The 24736-nt window shown below is 45.2% G+C and overlaps 1 protein-coding gene across 4 annotated transcripts in view; it reads right to left on the bottom strand.

Annotated features, from left to right (window-relative positions):
* The window catches only part of TMCC2 (transmembrane and coiled-coil domain family 2), a 44086-nt gene that overhangs the window by 3975 nt on the left and 15375 nt on the right, over nucleotides 1-24736 (bottom strand). For 2 of the 4 annotated variants that reach the window (XM_033918915.1, XM_033918917.1), the window contains one exon: nucleotides 4174-5108. In XM_033918915.1, the coding sequence (XP_033774806.1) occupies nucleotides 4174-5108 (935 nt within the window). Of the gene's footprint in view, nucleotides 1-4173; nucleotides 5109-11949; nucleotides 12074-18005; nucleotides 18706-24736 lie in introns of those variants that run through there. The other 2 variants (XM_033918916.1, XM_033918918.1) reach the window with 2 other exon arrangements.

Genomic DNA, 24736 nt, shown 5'->3' with positions numbered 1-24736 from the left:
AGCCCTTGGGGACTAGAGCATGAGACCCCTGTGGTTTTGGTCCCTGGGACACACCAGAGACCAGTTTGTACCACCAAAGGATCTTAAAGACACCTCGTATACCTGTTTGTGAAAAGAGGAAAGTTAAAACTTTCAGATCGACTACATCAACACAGCCGATAAATCAAATTGTAAAAGAACCACAAAATGCTTTTTACTTAAGATATTTTGAATCTGAGATAAACGAGAAAGAAATAGCGTCTCGGTGCTATAACATGGACGAAAGCCATGTTGAAATAGATGTAATAGTGAAAATTTGTCTAAAAAGTCTGAAAGTTATTTTCAAACTTTGATTCCAATAACTTGGTGGTATAGGGATGTTAGCGATTGGATGATAAAGGGTCTATTGTACTAGATTTCATTAGTGGGGTAAGGAAAAAAAATCCATGATTTAAAAACGGATTCGTGTTAACTAATGCGCAGACTTTATAGGTAAATTCTGAAAACAGTAGCAGGATACGAGTCCAAAGGACAAGAAGAAAGGCTCAATCTATCAATGAAACAATTTGGGGTTCGGCAGCATGAGAAAAAGAAGTTCAATATTTATCTGCAGGAACAAAATCATTATTGGCTGAATATAAAGAGATAGAAAATACATCTTTGGATAGTTTTCATCTTTTCCAAGAAATAGCTAAATCATTGGCATTAGGAGCTTGAGGATGTTGTTCATTCTTTAAAGGAGCTGAGAAAGATCTCCAGATTTTAAACAGAGTACATCATCCGGGTATGACCCCCAGTTAGTGGCATCATCTGGGTATGACCCCAGTCAGTGGCATTATCCAGGAATGACCCGTCAGTGGCATCATCCAGGTATGACCCCAGTCAGTGGCATCGCCTGGGTCGCAGTATGTCCTGGGCAGATTTGTAACTCTGAATATCAGGTGGGAAGTTTTTGCTCAGGGTACAGAAGCTCCTATGTTCAAAATGAATGCCCAGTCTGCCCTGGGCACAATGTTGGTGGGGGCACCAACCCCCCTCCTCCTCTCCGCCCCTTGTCTCTTCCCTACCGCCGCACCTCGAGTTGTTCACCGCTGCGAGCAACAACTTCATGCTCCTTGCGACTGCATCGTCTCCCCTGCTGACATCACTTCTGAGTGCCAACGAGGTTGCGAGGAGCACGCTGAAGTTCTTGAACAACTAGAGCTACGCCCCTTACCATATGCCCCCTCCTCCGACAAAGGAATAGAAGAGAAGAGGGAAGCACAAGGTTCTCTGTGGTCAACAGAGCCATCCTTTCCCCCCCCCCCCACCCTGAGTCATCCTGCGTGGGTCTATGAGCCCGGATGACACCATCGCTGTGCTCCAAGGCTCCAGGATTCATCCCGCAGTCCCCCACTCACCAGCTCATTCCTATTCGGGTCGAGATCTCTGCATGCCCGGGAAGGGAGTGTTCAGCCCTACGCTGGCCATGTGACACTGTGGTTTGTACACACTGTGCGCTGACTCTTTTCCCACCAACTGCACTGGGTTTTCTCTGCTTTACTTCTGCCTTATTTTGACCACCCGCATATTTTTATTTTAAAATGGCACTTTTTAAATGTTGTGTCTTCAAGGGCCTGATGCTACCATTCAAAACCTTGCTACGTGATGGCTACGCTTCCTGCATACGTCCGTTCCCAGGATGAAATGCGCCTCAAAACACCCCCTGGTCGTGCCCTTCAAGTGCAAACCGCCAAACGACGTTCCTACTCCCACTTCATACCGAGCCACTGGAACCAACTGCCCCCACAGATCAGATCCCTCGAAGGACTCCTCAACTTTTGGAAAGCAATAAAAACATCAACCGATAGATTCCAAAGAAATATTAACGTATATCGATTGCACTGTGCAATAGAGGTTTTGGGGCATGAATTGTAGTGATTTGCGGGTCGCTCAATTCAAAACTGATCTTAATTTTTCAGTATAACCATGACTTTTGGCAAAAGAGCATTATAAGCAAAAATTAACACTTTCGCTATACTTTCTAAGCTTGAAATAAATGTTATAACAATCTCTGAAATATTAAAACAGTTTGCCTCAAATTAGATTTTTTCCCCCTGATAATCTTGGTAGTGTTGGTGATGAGCACGGGGAAAGGTTTGACCAGGACATTGCTACAGCGGCGAAACGATGTCAGGGCAGCTGGAATTCATCAACGCTGACTGACTATTGTTGGACATTAATTGGAGATGCTCCTAATCTCATTTATAAACGCACTTCAACAGCAAAACGATTCTAGAAAATAATAACTCTTCAATTGGCACAATGCATTACATTATGACTTCTCATGCTATAAATATTTGCAATTTGCTCAAAAACTATACGTGACAGGAGAAAACTGAGGACATTTTCACACACAGGAGCTCAAATTCTATAAAGTGAACCTCATTTTCTTCTTTAAAATTTGTTGTGCAGTGTTATGTGCCATGTTATATTGAAAAACCTTACACTGGAACTATGGCAAATTGTAACCCGTTCTGAGCTCTTTGGGGAGGACAGGATTGGAAATGAATGAATTGAATCAGATGCCTTAATCGCAGAAGGAGTCCTAAGCAATCACCTACCCAAACTGCAGAGTAGAAACGGTTCTGAATTAATAAGTAACAGAGGCAAGGATATTTATAAGTAAAGTGAATTTCAATACAACACCAGAATAGTAAAAACTGAAGTAATTATCTTATTTCTTGACTGCCCCTTGTAAGACGTTTACCCTTCCTAAGGGACGTTCCACGGAGCAACCTCATATTCCCAGCTTCCTGCAAATGCCACTGACCCCTGGTGAAGACTCTGGGACCCTCCGTAACTTCTGTAGGAAGGAAAGCAAAGCTATTTGTTCAAGAATTGACTGGTTCCCTTCTAAAGAAGCCAAATAATCTTCTATGCTGGGATCATGCAACTCCCATTGGCTTCAATCTCATCTCGTATTCTTACGTTGCTACCTCAAATTCAATTGCTCGTACCTTATACACCCTCATGTGCCCTTCCATCCCAACTGCAGCGTCTTCTTATGGTCCCCTTGTTCAGGCAATAAGGTTTCATAGAATTTGCTCATCCATATTCAGCTTCACTAGGCTGAGCCTGCAATAGTTAACCCTTCTTATGGCTTGGACTTTGTTTCCAGAAATTTAAAGGCTGTGTGGATCTGGAAAATGTAAGGATTAAAAACTTAGAAGTCGATTGCTTTTGGCTGGTTATATCTCTTGTGGTAGGCTTTGTGGCATAGTAAGGGGGGTCAGGAGGGGCAGACAACCCCAGGTGTTGGCACCTCACCTTCCCCACTGGACCTCTAGCTCTTGACCGGTGCAAGTAGCAGCTCGCTCCGGCCTTGGCTTTACCTCTGAAGTCACTTCCTGGTCACAGGATCAGGAAGTGATGTCAGAGGGAGACCCGAGGCTGGCGTGGGCAGCAGGTTGGAGGTGCTGCTCTTGCTGGGGAAGTTAGAGGTATGGGGGAAGGGAAGGGGCATGTGTGTGCGGCGGGGAGGTGGAGAAGGGTGTAGGGGTGCCAGCACCCCGCGGTTCATGCCACTGAATATCACCACACACGGCTAAAATGAAAGCTGGTTAATTTTGAGGCAATCCGGAGGCGCAGGTGGCACTTCTGCATTGGTTTGGTGCTTCAATTGGATTGCGTAAGGGACAGTCCTCTCTTTAGGTGCTCAATTTACAATGAACCGGATATTCCATGCTGATGCTTGGATATGTCCCGGCATGGAACAGCCAGGAATAACACCGCTGCCAGCCAAATAGCTACTCCTTTGAAAAGGCATTTGGATCCTGAAATCTTTCTAGATGCACGGGGCTTAAAGTTCAACCTGAATGCATGCAATGGAAAGTGTTTGCCCCCTCTCTTTTGATTTGTCTATTCCAAGATTTTTTCTGTGAACAAAACATTAGTTTCTAATCCACATAGATCAGTGGTTCCCAACTCTCTCCTGGAGGACCATCAGGCCAGTGGGGCTTTCAGGCTAGCCCTAATGAATATGCATGAGAGAAATCTGCATATAATGGAGGTGCCAGGCATGCAAATCTGCTCCATGCATATTCATTAGGGCTATCCTGAAAACACGACTGGCTCCTGCTTGTGCCGAGACGCTGCGTCAGGACCTGTAAGGAAGGCAGCAGTTAGTGGTTAAGCGCCCCCTGGAGTTCTCACCTGTATCGCTCCTCCTGAAGACACTGAGTCATGTATGTGTAATCCCTTTGCAGCTCAGTCTTCAGGTCTTCCATGGAATCATCCAAATGAGACTGGCTGGCCTTGATTTCCCGAAGCTCCTCCAAGATCGTGTCAAAGTTATTGTGGTGACTGTCCAAGGTGTTTGACTTGGGGCTGCCCATCCCCACAGGCCCTGCCCCTGAGTTACTGCCCCCTGCTGACCCAGAGGTGGCACTGGAGCATTCATCATCGCTGCCGTATTTGGGGCTGGATACTAGAGTGGCACTCCCACTCAAAGTCCGTGAGGCCTCTTCCGGGTGGGGGTCTTCCAGTGTGTCTTTCATGTGAGCAATGTTATCAGCACTTCCGAACTTGTTCCGGATCAAGCTGGCAAACTCCCGGGGCTTAGATACAACAGCTGTGTGGGTGACCTGGGAGAGCCCTGACAGCCCTCCCTTGACGCCTTCCACTACACCGCCACCGAAGCCACTAATTCCGGCCCGGACGTTGGCGCCCACATCCTTGAGGCCCTGCTGCATATCCCGGAGCACATCCTTGGGCTGCCTCGAGAGGCCATTCTGCTCGATCTCACGCAACTTGCGATGGTAATGCTCCAGTTTCTTGTGCAGGTGGGAGATGGTCTGGGCAGACTTCTGGTTCTTCTTCTCAAAGACCTGCTTGATGCGAGCACTCTGCTGCTTGTCTGCATTGTTGGCCAGTTTTAGGTACTCTGCTACATTGTCGTCTCGGGCCTCTTGCTCCACTTTTATCTGCTCCGTGATCCTCAGGATCTTCTGATGGAGGTGATCAATGGCAGCCTTTGTCCTCTGAGGGTCTGGGGCCCCTTCAGGAACGTCCAAGCTGATGTTGCCATCTGAGCCACCATGGGTGGTGCTGGGGGGAAGGCCAAGAGTATTCACATCTCCTTTATCAAGCTGTAAGAAAGAACAGAGAAATAAAAGTGCAAGACCTCCATAGTCAACCTAGTAGCAGAATATTATGAAAGGCAGTGGATCAGGAATCTCAGAACATACAGATAAAAACCATGTGGCCGATCCATACCATCAATTTAGGGTTTCCAGATTTTACTATTGGACCCAAGGCCCTGCCCCATTCTGCTCCAGCCTCGCCCCCCTCAACCTATTCTCATGCTCAGAGCTATGTCGGGAGGGCAGGTGTGATGCGTGTGACATCACTGCATTCAATCCGCACATCCGCAGATGCTCTTGCTCTCCTGACGTGATCCTGAGCTGGAAGCTTTTCAAAACCCGGACAAAGTGCTGGGTTTTGAAAAGCTATCCGGATGCCCGGACATGTCCAGGTAAATCCAGACATCTCCTAATCTCTACGCTCCCTTTCTACATGCCTGTCCTACGCTTTCTTGAATTCAGACCCAGTCTTTGTCTCCACCACCTCCACTGGGAGGCTGATCCATGCATCCACCACCCTTTCCGTAAAGAAGAATTTCCTCAGGTGATTTCTGAGTCTATCCCCTCTCACCTTCACCCAAACATCTCTCCAGCTTTCACCATCGCCTTTGCTATTTTGTTTGGTCACCTCAAGATCATCAGATACGATTTCCCTGAAATCCCGCTCCTCTTTTATGCTCAAAAGGTCTTTGCCCCTAAACTGTACTGCTCCCTCAGGTTTCTGGAAGCCCAAATGTAGGACCCTGTATTTTTTAGAATTAAATCTCAGCTGCCAAATTTTGATTTTGGTATCATCAGCAACAAGGCAAACCTTACCGACATCCGTTCTGCGATACCACTCATAAAAATGTTACAAAGAGCCAGCGCATCATTGGTAACGTCCTTTCTTCAGAGGGAGCTCCTTTCCCCACCACCAGTTCCTAACCCATACCAAGGGCGCTTGGTTTATTTAGAAGTCACCTGTCTTCTCAGTCATGCCACTTCCCACTTCTTAAAGCTGCCAACAGCCCTTACCCACCTCCGGATCAATGAAATCTCTTAAGCACACCGCTGCAGCTTTTTACCACTACAGAGAAAAACAAAGTAGCTTGGACCACAGACTGCAAACAAAAACAGGAGATCCTCTACAACAATCAATCAGTGTCGAAAAGTGATGAGATAAGATGTTTAAAAAAAGAATTTGGTAAATTAGCTCTGGAGATGAATGTCTGGCACTTAAAAAGCAATACAGGGAAAAATAAATGAAGACCACAGAGATCCAAGGATGATCAAGCAGATGCTTTAAAGCATTTCCTTGTGGGGTAATTCCCCAATAATGCAGGGAGCATAGCAGGAAATTTATTTAAAATATTTATATCCCGCAAAAATATAGACATAATCAAAAACCAAAACAAGACAAAATCACAAAATCTACATAACAAAAGCGAAAAAAACAATCAATTTAAAACGTAATAAAACTAAAACCAGATCATACAAGTAAAATGAAGAACATGAAGCCGTAAGTAGAAAAGAGCTGTACAAGGGGCCGCTGAAAAGTTCTCAGCCCAACCAACAAAATTGGGGCCGTCTCCATCGAAGGCTATACACTTAGGCACGCTGACACGTCCATAAACTATAATGGATGCGTAAGCGTTTAGTGCGCACTAGAACGGCGAATGCACCTTAGACCAGCGATTTTCCACTTTTTTCATTACCATATTTTTCTGACGGAACAAAAAAAGCGGAAAATCACCGGACTACGTGTAAAGCCCTCGATGGAGACGGCTGAGAACGTTTCAGCGACCCCTCGTATCTTTAAACCATTTATAACCCATCTGTATCAAAAGTTCTTGGCCAAGACCAAACTCCACACTACGGAAGCACCACTTATCATTTCTAGAACGCTACTAGGCGTTCGCAGTCTGTGCACGTTCTACGCAGGTACTTTCTCTGTCCAGTACAAAACAACAGTCCAAAAATAAATACCAGCAAAAGGACTAATCCCCTGCTCACAGCTCCGTTGTCTGTCTCGCTGCCTTTTCAGACTCAGTCCATTCTCAGAGGAAACATGTAATTATTTTTCGGTTATATTTTAACAATATTTTATTTCCCTGGTTTCCTTAACATTGCCAGGATTAAGCACCTTTACTGATTTAATTCATAGGCTAGAAAGACACTTTTACCTCAGTCTCTCATCATTCTCCTCAGAGCATTAACAGACTGTCCCGAGACAGACTCATATGAGAGACAGAAAATAGATCCACGGCACCACTCTGACCTGATATCAACCTCTTATCTCAGGAAGAAATGATTTTATTTTTTGATCATGCATCAGGGGAGGGGGATTGATATCTTCGTGCTGGGTGCTGGGCTTTCCTTTTCACTAACCTGCTCTATTCTGATAGCCAGCAGGGGCAGGTCTCAAGCCACTATTAGGCTAAGAACTGGATTAAAAAACCCAATCAACCTGCTCAGTGCTCTGAAAACTTAGATAGGTAGGAGAGACAAATGAGCAAGAAGGACACGGTACTACTCAAAAGGATCCAGAGAAGAGCAACTAAGATGGATAAGGGGCTGGAGGAGTTGCCGTACAGCGAAAGATTAGAGAAACTGGGCCTCTTCTCCCTCGAACAGAGGAGATTGAGAGGGGACATGATCGAAACATTCAAGGTACTGAAGGGGATAGACTTAGTAGATAAGGACAGGTTGTTCACCCTCTCCAAGGTAGGGAGAATGAGAGGGCACTCTCTAAAGTTAAAAGGGGATAGATTCCGTACAAACGTAAGGAAGTTCTTCTTCACCCAGAGAGTGGTGGAAAACTGGAACGCTCTTTCGGAGGCTGTTATAGGGGAAAACACCCTCCGGGGATTCAAGACAAGGTTGGACAAGTTCATGGTGAACCAGAATGTACACAGGTAGGGCTAGTCTCAGTTAGGGCGCTGGTCTTTGACCTAAGGGCCGCCGCGTGAGCAGACTGCTGGGCATGATGGACCACAGGTCTGACCCAGCAGCAGCAATTCTTATGTTCTTATGTTCAGTCTGTTCTACACAGTGGATTCACATCTTCAGTTTATCTGGACTCGGAGAAGTCATGAGCTCGTCCCAGGCTGCGAGAAGCCCAGTCCTGCTACAAAGTGTTCAGGGAGTTTCTCAACAAGAAAAGAAGCTGACCACGGAGTAGTGAGGACGGATGTTCCTCATTATCAAGCGCCAAGTTTTTTGCCCTATGAGTTAAGACTCTGAGGAGGGAGAAAGGCAGGAGGAGCCCCTGCTAGCTTTTCCATCCAGCCATTGACATGTCTGTCCAAGGAGTAGAACGAGCAGGGGCTTAGCCACGGGTGGGCTGGAGGGGCTCAGGCCCTTCCTATTCCCCAGCCTAACCTTAGTCAGAATGCATTATCATGGCTGGCACCAGAATCCCAAAGGTTTGCCAGCAGTAGATATCTTCAAGCCATAGTTTTCCCAGTGTTTGACCAGCTTGACACACTCGTTATGATCTTACAGGTGGCACATCCTGGTCAGGATTTTGATGTGCTGCCTGCCAAGGCTTTGAGGAGCACACGGTGCACATTGGAGAAGGAAGGCAAAGGGGTGACACGATGGAACCCATTGGTAACATAGTTATATAGTAGATGACGACAGATAAATATATCATGTCTTCACTATCATTCTTGCTATGATAGATTCAACGTCTCCTTCTCCAGTAACTACCACACACGAATCTGTTTTCCTTATGTTTACTGTTACACCTCCTAAACATTTTGTGAAACTCTTGTATTGTAAGTCGCCTTGAACCTTGATAGGCAACGAGAGACCCAGACATTATAGATTAGATTGAAGACCTCCATGGTCCATCCAGATACTCTTGAGCTGTCTTTGCCCTTTTCAGGATGGTGCAGACATCTTTCTGGCACTAAGTAGGGCTCCCAAACATCCGGATTTCCCCAGACATGTCCTCTTTTTAGAGAACATGTCCAGGCGTCCGGAAAGCTTTACAAAACCTGGCACTTTGTCCAGGTTTTGAAAAGCTTCCAGCTTGGGACCCCAGCGGGAAGGCATCTGCGCATGCGTGGATGAAAGACGGAGATGTCCTGACATGGCTCTGAGCACGAGAACTGGTTGATGGGGCGGGGCTGTTCCACTCCATTCACTATTTTCTACACCCCTATCATACTCCCTCTCAGCTGTCTCTTCTCTTCATTGCCCTTCTGTTGGGGTATATTAGCAATTCATAAATATTTATGTAATGTGACCTGAAGAGCCTGAACCTCTTTGGCCTTCCCTCATATGACAGTTATCAATGCCATATTTTGATGGTGGGGAGAAAAGACATTCTAGACTTACTAACCTCCATTTTGCTAAGCAGCGGTAGAGGTTTCGACCACAGCCCAGATGCTCATTGAATTCCCATGAGCATCGGAGCATCTAGCGCCCCGGACTGTGGTAGAAACTAGAGAATGACACGGTGACAAAATTCATCACCGTTCCCATCCCCGCGGATAACCGCGGGAAACCATCTTCATGTCATTCTTTAAGGAGAGAGGGAAGAATCAGAGTATGAATGGCCACAACCACTGACCCGCAAGCTTTGCTTTGAAGAATGCTGGTGTAGAAGGATTGAGGTTGAAACAGACACTACAGAATGACAGTCTCTGGTATCCAGAGCAGATATTGTGATGTCATAATGCCTCATTCCACCAGTGCCTAAGAGCCAACCTCATCAGTGATGTCACAATGGCTTCATTATCCTTGACTCACATAAGAATCAGAGCATGAATGGCCACAACCACTGACCCACAAGCTTTGCTTTGAAGAATGCTGGTGTAGAAGGACCGAGGCTGTAATAGACACTAGAAAATGACATGGGATTATTTCCCGCGGTTATCCGCGGGGACGGGGACGGTGACGAATTTTGTCACCGTGTCATTCTCTAGTAGAAACCTCTACCGCTGCTTAGTAAAAGGGTACCTAACATGGTTTAACCAAATGCCTCCAATCCAGCTTCTATAGTGTGTGGGAGTCTTACAATTGGAAGGGCAGAGCTGCACATGTGTGTGGGATGAGGGTAGGGAGTAAAGCACCAGAACAGCAGGGGGTGCTGCAGAGCAGGAGTGAAGTTCGTGTGGTTGGGACAGAGGGTGACTCAGGACTGGAACAGCATGGGGTACTGCAAGAGTGAGGGGGGGAGCTTTAGTGTTGGAACAACATAGGGTTCTGCAGGGCAGGAGTGAGATATGTTAGTACAACTGTGTGATGGGGTGGGGGTGGGGGTGGGGGGGTCAGTTCATTACTGGAGGTGCTCTCATAAGATTTTGAAATTTGAACCACTCCAGCAGTCTTGTTATGCTAAACCTCATTGGTTACCTGCGAGAGGACACAGTTCAGCTTAGGTGGAACCATCTTAAAATCGTAAGAAGTGATGCGTCTACCTACACGTTAGATTTAAAAACTTTGTTACAAGGATCTGCTGTAAGATATCAAACTCCAAATCTCTTTCAACTGAGATTTCCAGTGTTCAGCAGGTTAAAATCAGTTAGACGGCTCTCTCTTCCTATTTAATATCAGGTGGACAATTCATGGAACCAACGTCCACTTAAGATCATGTGTTCACTATTTTAAATTTAGAAAGAATCCGATGGCTTTCTTGTTTTGTAGGTTAATTAATTGATACTGTGGAATGTTATAACTCTCATTATAATCCCCAGATTAATTGGTTCAGTTTTTTGTCCTTGAACGGAACATAAGTACAACCACAACATAACACAACCTGTAAGTTTGTGGTGGGGGGTAAGTTTATGATAAAGATCTATGCGGATTACAAAGTACATGCAAATAAAATAAAACAAAGAAGCAGACATTAAAATTACAATTAAAATTGCAATAAACACCAGAAATACGTTTTTGTTGTGCACTTTTCCCTTTCCTACTTTAGTAAAAGCTTCCTGGAAAAAAAGAAGCCTTCAAGGCTTTTTGAAAAGAGAGAGACAGTGGGATCTGACCTATCACAACCCTGGACCCTTAACGCTAAATACCCTGGATCAGATTGTAGCTTTTGTGATACTCCGCAAAGGTGGAACTTCCAAAAGATGCTGGAACATAGATCGCAAAGAGCGAGATGGGACATACAGCCTCAGGGCCTTCGGTCACATGTCTTCAAGAGCCTTAAATACCAACACTAAGATTTTGAGCGTAACTCTCCATAACATTGGAAGCCAATGGAGCTCAGCCAACAATGGAGTTATATGCTCAGTGCGAGGAAGAGCGCCAATTACCCTTGCTGCTGCATTTTGTGCAACCTGTAATGCACGCAACGCTTTTATGGGCAAACCACAAAACAATGCATTACAATAGTCCAAGTGGGGCAGCACAAAACACTGCCGACAATTTTCTGGAGAAAGTAACTTGCGTAATCTCAGTACCAGACGAATCTTTAAAAAGACTGTCCTGACTACTGAAGCAATATGTCCTCCAAAGGATAAAGAGGAGTCCAACAGAACTCCCAAACTCTTGATTTCCTTTTGCAAAGGAATTGTGACTCCGTCATAGATAAAACTCACTGGAGTGTCAAGTATTCCAGCAGATGATAACCACAAGATTTTCGTTTTTGCTATTTTTAATGCGGCCCTCCAAAAGTCACCTGAAACTGTTTGAGTCCAAATGCACCGCAGATGGTAGCCACCAGCAAGCACTGCCATGGCTTGTACCCAGGAGTGAGGGGCGCTGCCAGGAACTGTTCCATAGAGCAGAGCGCTCCCTGCTATCTACCTCGGCCACCTCCCAACATATAATGTGTGCTGGGGGAGACTGTGGTTCTGTACAGGAACATTTGTTTTCAGCAAGGAAGAGGGGCAGGACATCACATACTTACAAAGAGGCTCAACAGAGAGTCTAACAACACAATCCTTCTCCCTGAGCAGCTGTCAGAGGGAGGCATCTCGGGCACAGGAGGAGAGCTGGCGCCAAGAGTCTGATTGATGAGTCCTCCTTCCACCATGGATTTCAGGTCATTAAGGAACAGTACATGCAAAAGAGGTCCAGATTCTGGTCTGTTTCAGGGTCTGGGAGCTGAGTGTTACCAGCCCAATCTCATTCCACACCCACAGATAAAGGGGATGAGCTGTGAGTCCTGGGGTAGGTGAGTGTCTGTCTGCATGTGTGCATGTTTAATTGTAGATTTATTTAACACATGAAATAAATCTTAAAAACAAATCAGACCTTGCAGTGAGTCCATGTGAGCAATAGGAATGATGCCAGACTCTTCCTTTCCATGGGTTCAGTGAGTTGGTGCTATCAGATGTATTTTATGGGTGATCAAAGGGAAAGGAAAGTGCATGAACCCCTTCCACTCCACGCTAATGAAAACATACTAGTCACTCCCCATCTGCCTTTTCTATAAAACTCGTGCGTCCCAAAATAAACTCTCCCTCCAATCTGACAAAAAGAAACACTTCACGAATCATATCACTAAGGCCCCTAATTCCTCCGCTCTATATTCTATCCTCAAATCCCCTCCCACCTTGACTCAGTTACCAGACGCAACCACTTTACCATCAGCCCAAGATCTGGCTACATTATTTCTTAATAAGGTCCTCAGTCCACTCTGCCTTCCCCACCTCAAACGTAACCATTTGTACAGTCCTTGGATGAAGAACCAATACCCGTGACAAGTACTCTCGCCACATTCAATGGACCATCCCTTGCCAAAATTGCCGCAGTTCTTTTGAGGATGAGACCGAAAACTGCCCCGCAGGACTCTTTCTGTTCCCTGCCCTGATCCATAAACGTTCCCTTTCGGTACTTGGTCCATATCTCCACACCATGTTAGTCTAGCCCAGGGGTAGGCAATTCCAGTCCTCAAGAGCCGGAGCCAGGTCAGGTTTTCAGGATATCCACATTGAATATGTATGAGATGGATTTGCATGCACTGACTCCTTGAGATGCAAATCTATCTCATGCATATTTACTGTGGATATCCTGAAAACCTGACCTGGCGCCAACTCTCGAGGTCTGGAATTAACTACCACCGGTCCAGCCCATGGTCTAGTTCCATCTTCAAGGAAATCCTCGATCGTTTGACCTAAACTGAAAGGCAGCAAACTCTCCACAGCCTCCTGCTCGAACTACTACCCTATTGCTAATATCTTTCAGGCCAAGATTACTGAGTGTATCTTCTTCTTGCATCTACCTGACTTTATTGGGAAAACCGATGTCCTTCGCCCAAATCAAACCAGCTCGAGACAACACTACTCTACGGAACATTCACGTTCACACTTTACTATTTAGATCATCACAATCCAGTACTTCTCTATCTTGGCCTCACAGCTGCTTTTGGCACTATCCATCACCCTCTTCTTCTTGACAGGCTTTGTCAAATCGGTATCACCAATACAGCATTTAATTAGAAACATAGAAACATAGAAATAGACGGCAGATAAGGGCCCACGGCCCATCTAGTCTGCCCAACTTTATGTCCCTCCCCTACCTTTGCCCTGTGAAGAGATCCCATGTGCCGATCCCAATTGGTCCGCTTCTTAACTGACCCAACGCACCTGCTAAGTTTACTTTCAAGGAACCTACTCAGATAGCTACTCTCCCCCAGTGGAGACCCTTAAGCCTCAGTTCTGGCTTTTCTTCTTTTGAATATTTTCTCTGCACCACTCCTGACGCTAGCACTGGGATTTACCACATTCACCTGCACCGACGACATCCAACTATTCCATCCCTTCGATCCCTCCAGCACCACCAACATTCTGCATATTAACTAATCCTTAAGCCAAATCGCTGACCGGCTCTAAGACAACAAAGTATATCTAAATCCCTCCAAAGCCCACCACCATTGACACTAGCAATGAGGTGGTCTTTAGAGCAATTCTCCTTAATGCGGTAGCAGTCCCAACCGTCTGCAGTCTAAAAATCTTGGGTGTCGTACTGGATGATAAACTAAACTTTCAAAGGCAGGTCTCTGTTATCCAACACTGCTTTCTAAAATTATGTATGATACGCTCTATACAACTCTTCCTAGAACCAGCAACCCTTAACATATTCATTCATTCACGTGTAATAACACACTTAGACTACTGTGAGTCACTTTACCAGGAAACAAGACAAAAAGATCTAGAACGCCTTCAGCTTATACAAAATACTTCAGTGAAACTATTTATTTATTTAAAAAATTTCTTACCTGCTTAACACCTAGGTGGGTTACAAAAAAAACATACACAATTAAGTCTTAATAAAACAACTTACAAACATACAAAAAAAAAAAAAAGTTTCATATTTAGTATCACATTCTATCCTTCTTTCTTAATGTCTGTAGTCAACTGAAGTGCTCTGAAAACCTTGCAAATATGATCACGTTGGCTTCCCATAATCCATAGAGCCACCTACAAAATTTGCCTATTTACCTTGCTCGTTTAATTATCCCTTACACTTCTCTTCACTCATCACAACTAAATCTTCTCGTGGTTCCAAACAACAGGCAAATTGCCTCTGATACCACTCGCTGGGCAATTTTTTCAGGTGTTGGCCCCTCCCCCACTTTCAAATAGAACCAGCGGCATAGCGAGGGTGAGAGCACCCCGATGTCAGCGGGAGAGTTGATGCGGTCGCAAGGAACACGCTGAAGTTGTTGCTGTGGAGGTCCGGGGGAAGGGAAGGGGGTGCACTTGTGGCAAGGGGAGGAGTGGTAAGAGGCAGAGGGGTGCTGACACCCCCACCAACATAGCACCCGGGGCGGCCTCCCCCCCCCCCCGACAAATTCAAGATTGCCTTAAAAACCTCACTACATCTTCCTTCAAAGCTACGCTTAATTGCTGCTCTTTGACTCCTCGCAATCGATCTGTGGTGCCAACCCTTTCTCTCCCTTCCCGTTCACCTCTTTCTTATCAATTGCACTTCTCCCTCCGTATTTGCTGTGATAGGAGATTAACAGAAACACAGATACAGAAAAACCGCAAATAACTTTTTCAGATGTTATTCGCTGTTTTCTATTAAAACCCATCGTGAATATGGCGAAACCGTAAATAACATGGTGGGAGACCTGGCCTGTTCCGGAAGGAGAGGCAAAACACGGTGAAGTAAGTGCCGGGAATCAGCGATTTTCTCTGTAAATGCTTGGAATTAGCGATTTCTCTAAGCAAGCTGACGTAATTTGGGGGGAGGAGCCAGAAAGCTAAAAACCGCAAATAATCGAAACTGCGATTGCTGAAACTGCGAATATGGAGGGAGAAGTGTATTGAATTTAATTCTTCAGCCTTTATTTTGTCCCTTACCACATTCTCAGTTCCTTTATTTGTTCTCTACCTCCCCCATTAATTATATTTAATGTTCACCATTTAGTATGTCCACAATGAGCATTATATTGAGTATCAATTGTTTATTGGATGTTCCTATACTGCTTCTTATGACTGGGGAGTCAATTTGAAGCAGTTTGCGTGAGCTTCAGCGAAGGTGTTACCTGATGGGACATGGAAGGAAAGAGATTTAGCAGGTCAGTCTTCTAAAGGCCTTATCGAAATAACACATCGATCTTCTAGCCATTAATTTTCAGCAGCACTTGACTGATTATGTTCTCTGACTGCTCTGCTACTTTCTGTTTAATGCTGAGAAAGAGTGAGAACATTCTGCCTAACTGTGGATAGCGACAATATTCACCTGCTGTCTGTTTAATGAAACAGTCCAGGTTAGGCCAGAAAAAAAGCCATCCTAACTTAAACCAGTTTACTGTATTGACATCAGCTGAATGTCACCACTGTTCACATAGTTGCCAGCAGAGAGCGCTGTTTATTCACAGCTTTTTTAACTCTGTAACTGGTATATAAAAAAAAAAAAAAATACCCCAAAACAAAACGCTTGCTATCCTAAACTAAACTAAACCTTAAGTTTGTATACCGCATTATCTCCATAAAGATAGATCTCGGCACGGTTTACAGGTAAATTCAATAAATGAGGGAAGGACATAATAAGAAATTAGAGCATAAGAATAGTCTTAGTGGGTCAGACCAATGGTCCATCAAGCTCAGTAGCCCATTCTCACAGTGGCTAATGCAGGTCACTAGTACCTGGCCAAGCAGTAGCAATATTTTATGCTACTGATCCAAGGCAATCAGTGGCTCCCCCACGTCTTTCTTAATAACAGGTTATGAAGAGGATAGCTAGCTTTACATTTTAAATAGATAGCTTTATGTTTTGGAGAAAAGCCAGGTTTTCGGATGCTTTCGGAATAACTGGAATGAGCCCAGCTGAATATTGAGCTGTAAATGTCCCCAAAAGAGGGATCTAGAGTAGAGAATGACACAGGGACAAAGTATGTCCCCATTCCCGCCCCGTTCCCCCAAACTCAGCCAGATCTCATCTGCACAAGCCTCAGTTATGATTTGATATTTTAATCATTTTTTAAAGTATAAAAAGAAACAATATTCTGTACATCTGTTGTTTTATAAATCACAAATACAGTACTGAAGAAGGTTCAACAAAGCCTGTCTCCCCTCACAAATGGATTTTGCGATCAAATCAAATATTTTAAATAAACTTGAAAACTGAACAAGCCAAATTACTACAGAGTGCTAACAGAGCACTTCAGTCACACACAGAGAACACAAATGCCAAATCCATAATAGCTGACCAAAAATGAGAAACATAAATTAACCCAATAGCCTAAGAAGCCACACCTTCCATGTAGTACAACATCAAAGAAAGATCCATTTCCTCCTATACTGTGCAACATATAAAGATTACACATGCAAGGGATAGTGTCATGAGAATGCAACTACAACAAATGGGAGACCTCATTTAGAATATTGTGTACAATTCTGGAGGTCGTACCTTCAAAAAAATATAAAAAGGATGGAGCCTGTCCAGAGGAAGGCTACTAAAATAGGTCTTTGTCGTAAGGCGTAGGGGGACAGACTTAAAGATCTCAATCTGTAGACTTTGCGGGAGAGGGGAGATATGATAGAGACGTTTAAATGCCTACGTGATGGAAACTCTGCAATGAGAGGGCATAGGATGAAGTTCAGAGGTGATGGGCTCAGGAGTAGTTATCTAAGGAAATACGTTTTTACAGAAAGGGTGGTAGATGCCTGGAATAGCCTCCCGGAAGAGGTGGTGGAGACAGAGACTGTGTTTGAATCCAAGAAAGCCTGGGATAGGCACGTGGGATCTCTGAGAGAGAGGAAAAGATCATGGTTACTGTGGATGGGCCATTTGGCCTTTCTATGCCATCATGTTTCTATGACTGAAACTGCAATATTCCTGTAGATTTTCAATGGTAGGAAAGCAGGTGGAGGACCCTGTGTGTCAAGAAGGAATGTCGCTGGCCATTGAGATGGGGGTAGGAAAGAAAGAGGAGAGAGAGTAGGAGCAGGGAGTGGAGGGGAAAATACTGGACATGCTGGAACCATGTGGGTGACAAGCAAGTTAATGAGAGGATGATGCAAAGAAAACAGCAGAAGAGAGGGAATGAAAGAACCTGGGCCAGAGGAAAGTAGATGAGGGCAGGGAAGAGAGTGAGTCCAGAGGATGGAAGTCTAATCGAATTGAATGAGGATTTCTTAATCCCACTTCTCCAGAATAGCTCAAGGCGATCTACAAGGTTAAGAGGTCCATGCGACATCCTGGGGAAAAGTTACATCACAAAGAAGGAGAAGGTAGAGCTGTCAGAAAAGGGATCATCCAAATGCTGGAGAAAGTCTGAGAACCATCCACAGCTCAACACTCAGGGCAAATAAATGGCTTATGGGTGTCTTACCAGCTGGAGTTCATGTGTCCCCTGATCTGCCAATGCCTTTAAACTCACAGCAAGGATCCTGCACACTCCCAAATCCCCCCCTGCCGTGAGCCAATTCCTTCAAAAAGGGGGTCCATAAATCCTCCCTGCCAAACACCCTTCCACATCTCCCAATGCTCTCACACCCAAAAGGATACTGCAGAGTTACTCCGTCTGCTCCACTCACAGATTCCGGCTTTTTTTCCACAGACGAATCGGAATCAGACATCCAGCTCTCTCTGTTCCTTCTGACAGCAGTTCTCCTTCCCTTCCCCTGCCAAATGTCCCAGGGAATGCGCCTGCCCTTTCCTCCCTCTACCGCTCTGAGCTATCAGGTCTCAAGTAATGACTACAGGGATCTCCAAAGGGCTGGGTCACAGGATCATTTTGAGAGCAGGGAGGGATCCAGGGCCTGCTCCTGTGACTAAGCCGGGTTTCTCTTTCCATGTCATCCCTCCCTAGTCAACTTTGCCCTCGTTTTAGAAGTGGTTTACATTCAGGTAGTCTAACATTTGTCCCTGTCTGTCCCGGCAGGCTCACACTCTATCTAATGTACCTGGGGCAATGGGGGGATTAAGTGACTTGCCCAGGGTCACAGGGAGCAGTGGGGATTTGAACCCACAACCTCAGGGTGCTGAGGCTGGAGCTGCACCACACACTCATTTAGAAATAAGAAAATTTTAAAAACCTGGACTCTGAGAAGGGGAGAGAGCTAGGGTGGAAGTGCAAGTTCACGTTTCAAGTTTCTTTATTTGCGATATACCATTTATCACATAGGTATCTAAACGGTTTACAATAAAGAAGAGATTAAAACAGAAAATAAAGGAGGAGATTGCAAGGACCGATGCACACGAAACGAAAAGGGAAAGGGGAGGGTAAGTTATTAAATACTTTGAGATAAAAATAAAAGGGAGGAGGGAGAGGGGAAGGCATGACTGGCATCTGGCACAGCCTCTGCTGTACCATGTGCTTTTCTGCCCCCCCCACCCCCCATGCAGCCAGACTGGGGCTCAGGGAGTGTGTGGTGCAGTGGTTAGAGCTACAGCCTCGGCATCCTGAGGTTGTGGGTTCAAATCCCGCACTGCTCCTTGTGACCCTGGGCAAATCACTTCATCTCCATTGCCCCAGGTACATTAGATAGAGTGGGAGCCCACAGGGACAGGGAATAATGCTTGAGTACCTGAATAATTTGTAATCTGCATAGAATTGTAGGATCTGCGGAATATAAATTAAAAAGTAAAGTCTTGGGGACTTTTCTAGTACTGAGTGGCACAAGTTTAAAGTTCCAAAAACCTGAGTCCAGCTTTTGAGCAGGGGGAAAATCCAAACTCAAGGCCTGGTCTCTGAGCAGATAACCCCCCCCCCCCCCCCCAGGGACATCCCGCAATCCCTGACTGGTGTGGGGGCACTGAATCAACAGCTCCCACCTACGTAAAGCTAGAGTCCACCATGCCTTGCACAGGGGAAGTCATCAAAGGATGATGGAGACGGTGGAAGCAGAAGCAAGGCAGCTCTGTGAAGATCCTTAGATGTCGAGAAGCAGAAAAGATGGCGACGGCGTCCTTTAGCTCCCGCTCTGCGAATACAGCTAAAGAGAAGGCATTCCAGAGAAGGAAGTTATGGGCTGTAACCAGTAGTTTGTCGCCAGTCCTGTTACTCAGTTTTTAGTGCCTACCGCCTTCTCCAGTGCCCTAAGGTGGGGGAGGAAAGGAATCAGCTGCTCCTGTCACTTCTCCTTCTGTAATTTTAGCCTGCCAGGGCTGCATGGAAGCTTACCAAAACATTTCAACCCTCCAAACCCACGCCAGCACTGCTCCAACAGAAGTGGATACAGACACACAATGCCTTCCTAAAGAGCTTAGTCTGACCCTGGGCACTGAGTGTGTGCGGACTCAGTTACACTGGGGGATCTCTTGCTTCATCCAGACAACCCTTTGCTACATCTCTCTGCATCCACAGGTACCAGGACCATCTCAGTTGAACAAAACAGAACTTTGTTTTCCTACATGTGGCATCCCCTTAACTCTCTTTAAAAAACTACTTTGAGCCATCTCCTTCAGACTTGGGCAAAGTGTGGGCAGACGTGCCAGGCACTGGGCAAGCCAATGGAAACACAGCCAGTAGCTGAACCACCTATGGCCATCCCCAAAAAATCATGATTGTTGCAGTTGTCTGGGAAGGTCGAACTGACGTTTCAGCCATCATGCCAAGGCTTTCTTCAAGTGGCCATCAAAATTTACAAAGACTAGTCTGCTATTGAGACAGAAATGGGGAAGCCATTGTTTGTCCTGGATCGGTAGCAAAGAATGTTGCTTCTCTTTGGGATTCCGGAATCTTGTTACTCTTTGGGATTCTGTTTGGAATGGTGCTACTATTTGGGATTCTGTTTGAAATGTTGCTACTATTTGGGATTCTGGAATCTTGTTGTTCTTTGGGATTCTGTTTGGAATGTTGCTGCTCTTTGAGATTCTGGAATCTTGGTACTCTTTGGGATTCTGTTTGGAATGTTGCTACTATTTGGGATTCTGTTTGGAATATTGCTACTATTTGGGATTCTGTTTGGAATGGTACTACTATTTGGGATTCTGGAATCTTGTTATTCTTTGGGATTCTGTTTGGAATGTTGCTACTCTGAGATTCCGGAATCTTGTTACTCTTTGGGATTCTGTTTGAAATGTTGCTACTATTTGGGATTCTGGAATCTTGTTATTCTTTGGGATTCTGTTTGGAGAAAAAAGTCCAAAAATTAGGTGGAGAAAATGTCCATTTTTGAACCCACAAGATGTCTAGGTTGTTTGTTTTTTTTGCCATTATAAAAAATAATGGCCAAATTAAAAATATGCAAAACAAGCTATTTGCATGTAGAAGGGTCCAGCATTTTTAATGGACTGGTCAAACAGACATGGTAGCAGAACTTAGGGGGCACTGCTGTGAACGTCACATTAAGGGTGCCAGATATGGTGAGCCCCCCCCCCAAACCCACTGTACCCACCTGTCTACTACCCCAACAGCCTTTTTGCCTGCAGGTGACACCTATATGGCAGGACAGTGGGTTTTGGGGTGGGTTTTAGTGGGCTCACTACAAGGTGGCATCTGGGTCTGGGTCCCCTTCTCTGACCACCAGGCTACTCCAAAGACCTGCTTTCAGCTCTACTAGGGATGGCCATAGTATCTGCAGCTGACATAGAGACAAATACGTACTGTTTCATGCAGATATTTGGAGGGGGGATGAGGGGTCAGTGACCACTGGGGGAGTGTATGGAGACCATGTTTTCATGCCTCCATTGGTCTTCTGGTCAGTTTGGGTACCTTTGTGGCCCTTATTTCTTTTAAAAACAGGCCAGTCTAAAATGTCCAAATTGTGCCCTAGACATTTTGCAAAATATTTGATTATCATTGTAAAACGTCCAAGTGTTAATTCTGCCCTAATCCCCCCTCCCAACACACCCCCTTAACATTTAGTTGCACTTGAGACAAAATGATCAGAAAGACATCTAAAAAATCTGTTCTGAAAATGCCTACTTTTGACTAGTAAAATGTCTAAGTGCTGGAATATACCGTCTTTTGCATGTCTATCTTTTTTGAAAATAAGCCTCTATGTGACCTAGAGGAAACCAGCCTTTGAGCAAGGAAAGCTGCCAGAGCCCAGGGACAGGGACTCCGTTTGCCACCAGCGCTTCACAACCAAGGCAACGCCTCTCAACACCAGATATCCCTCGGGGAAGAATCAGCTGTGTGACATGAACCAGAAATCAAAATCCAGTGCAAGAGTAACAGAGCTCCTCTTCATTCCAAGCATTCCTCCAGCGTTCCATCCGTCTTCTCCAACAACACAGTAGACCCAGGTCCAGCCACAGTCCTTTGCTCAGATGATGACCTGGAGGAGGGAGCAGCAGGTTCTAGGATGTTTCACAGTAGAGAATGACACAGGGACAAATTTATGCCCATCCCATTCCTGAGAGTTTTGTCACTGTCCCTGTCCCTGCCCTATTCCTGTAAACTCGAACAAGCCTTGAACACTTATGATTTTAATGTGTTTGAGGCTTGTATAGATGAGGACGGAGCTTAGGCATTGGTGGAATGAGGCATTATGACATCACAATCTGAGCTCTAGAATGTTGCTACTTATAATTTTAAAGTGTTTGAGGCTTCTGCAGATGAGGACGGAGGTTAGGCATTGGTGGAATGAGGTATTATGACATCACAATCTGAGCTCTAGAATGTTGCCACTTAGGATTTGAAAGCGTTCGAGGCTTGTGCAGATGAGGTTGGAGCTTACAGGAATGGGGCAGGGACAGGAAAAGAACTCACGGGATGGGAAGGGAAAATGAGTTCCCATGGGGATGGGGAAAAATCACAGGTAGATGTTTCAGTGGGTATAATCCCCTTGTATCAGGCACTTAAAGTATGGAGGGATTAGCTCTGAGGGCAGACTCCAGCTGTTGCTGCTATTAATACTTCATTGGCTATCTGTCACTTGCTGTAGCTGAATCAGAGCCTTTGGTAGGAGACAGGACCGCGGTAAGGGTTACTGCTTTCTCAGGTTTTCGTGTATTGGGGGAGAGGGGCCCTCATCTACTCACTATATTATACTATACCATCAATGAGCTTATATTCTGCTTATTTTAATAAAATTCTAAACAGATCCCAATAACAGAAGACTTCAACAATTAGAGGGAAAGGACAAAGCAATAGGGTCCTTTTACTAAGGCGCGCTAGAGGGGGAAAATTAATACACAGGTAAAAACCTTCATAAAATTAAGCAAAACATTTAGAAAATAAAAAAAGAATTCAAGCTTAGTGAAACATAAAGGGCCCCTTTTATTAAACTGTGCTAGAGGCTTTTGGCGTGAGCCAGTGCAGTAAATGCTCCGACACTCACAGGATTCCTATGACCATTGGCGCACTTACATAACCGTCCAGCGCTAAAAACATTGATAAAAGTGGGGGGGGGGGGGGAGAAATAAAGTAATTCTCTAAGAAACGAGGGGAGTTAGTCCCCTGAAAGGAAAAGAACTCTAATTGTAACCTATATCCAATTTTTTTCGTGATGGAAAATTAAGTCTCATTTGGTTAATGCAGTGCAGGACTGTAACTATGTTCTCAGAATTTTGACCTTGGCAAGACTTAAAAATCAATTTTAAACTTGATTCATAAGTAACTAGAAGCCATTGCAATGACTTTAAGAAAGGAGCTCTTTCACCCTTGCCCAAAATATAAATCAGTCTATCCTTTCTCAGCTGACCTGAAGAATGTCTCTAAACTCACAAAAAAGTGTCTTAATTGCTATCACACAGACGCAGTAGAGGTCAGAATTCAGAATTACCTCAACCCCCCCCCCCCCCCCCCCGTCACTGAAAAAACATCTGGTCAGAGATGAGAACATCTTCTTCCACCAGTGACTCCTCACAGAGCTGCTAAGTTCCCCATCCTGATGCATTATGGGACCTGTAGTACTGATTTCAACGTTTCATTTATGTATTCAATTTTCGATATCGTTCTCCCAGGAGAGTTCAGAATGGTTTACATGGATTTATTCAGGTACTCAGACATTTTTCCCTGGGGCAGTGGAGGATTAAGTGACTTGCCTGGGGTCACAAAGGAGCAGGGGGGGATTTGAACCCACAACCCCAGGGTGCCGAGGCTATAGCTTTAACCACTGCACCACACTCTCTCCAGGTAGAATTATGGACTACAAATCCTACATTAAGCTGGGATTTAAGTGCCAAACCAGGACTGGCCATAAAGTCTGTCTCCTGGAACTGGGAAACTTGGCAGCTCTGCCCTTCCTTATCTCATTGCATGTTTCCAGACAGAAAGTCTAGCTGCCCATTCCAGCCAGTCACTGTTTGTGTCTGTCTTGAAGAAATGCAAAACAAACATGTGAATCGTGGAAAGTGAGGGGGGGGGGGGCAAGAGGACTGCTGTACTTGGATGTAACTGGCCTTGAACTTTCAATGAACGGGTGTGAACTAAGTCTGAATCCCCCCATAAAGGCAGTTAATAAATACCAAGAGAGAAAAAAAAAAATAGATCAAGGGGATCCAAGAAGGCGCTTAACTGAAGAGCTTGTTCTGTCCGTTTCCCTGAAGTTCCAAAGTCTGAGTCTATCGGTTCTCTCTTGCCAATATTATGGCCAAGAGGAAGGGAACAGGGAAGGCTCGAGTCCCGGTGGCCAGCCAGGCAAAGCGCTTTGGAGGATTTCCAGTCCTCGGTCTCTCTTCTGCTCAAGCGCTGCAAACTCAGGCAAGCAGCGGCAGGATCACGCAGCACCCCTACAACCCAGAAGGAATCCTTTGGAGGGAGAACAGCAACGAAAGAGTTCGGAGAAAATTCGGACCTCTTCAGGAACTTCTCTCCGATAGAATTGTCCCCACCCCCCACCCCCCTTTGAAGGTATAACATCGAAGGTGTCCACTCTACAAGAACTCTTGCCATCTAGAATTGTGAGTGATGCATGTTGGGGGATTGAGAAAGCAGCCATTATCACTCTACAAGAACTCTTGCCATCTAGAATTGTGAGTGATGCATGTTGGGGGATTGAGAAAGCAGCCATTATCACTCTACAAGAACTCTTGCCATCTAGAATTGTGAGTGATGCATGTTGGGGGATTGAGAAAGCAGCCAGTATCACTTTACAAGTACTCTGGGAGGCCATACAGAATCTAAATTCCTCTTTTTCGAGAACTGTGGATAAAATGGTGAATTAAAATGTTTATCTGAAAAAAATTGCTTCCCAGTCCCAGACTCAGTTCAACAATTAGAGAAAGTATCCCTCTAATTGTTCCTGGAAGACAAAGGGATTGAGGGGTACAGATAAGAGCAGTGGAAGGTTTAGAGATAAGTGTAGAGGTAGGCATAAAATTAGTCAGGGACCGCTGACCAGGCA

This window comes from Geotrypetes seraphini, chromosome 13, assembly GCF_902459505.1.
Source record: "Geotrypetes seraphini chromosome 13, aGeoSer1.1, whole genome shotgun sequence".
Lineage (NCBI taxonomy): Eukaryota > Metazoa > Chordata > Amphibia > Gymnophiona > Dermophiidae > Geotrypetes > Geotrypetes seraphini.
Note: the sequence above shows the minus strand (reverse complement) of the source record. Positions and strands in the feature narration are given on the sequence as shown.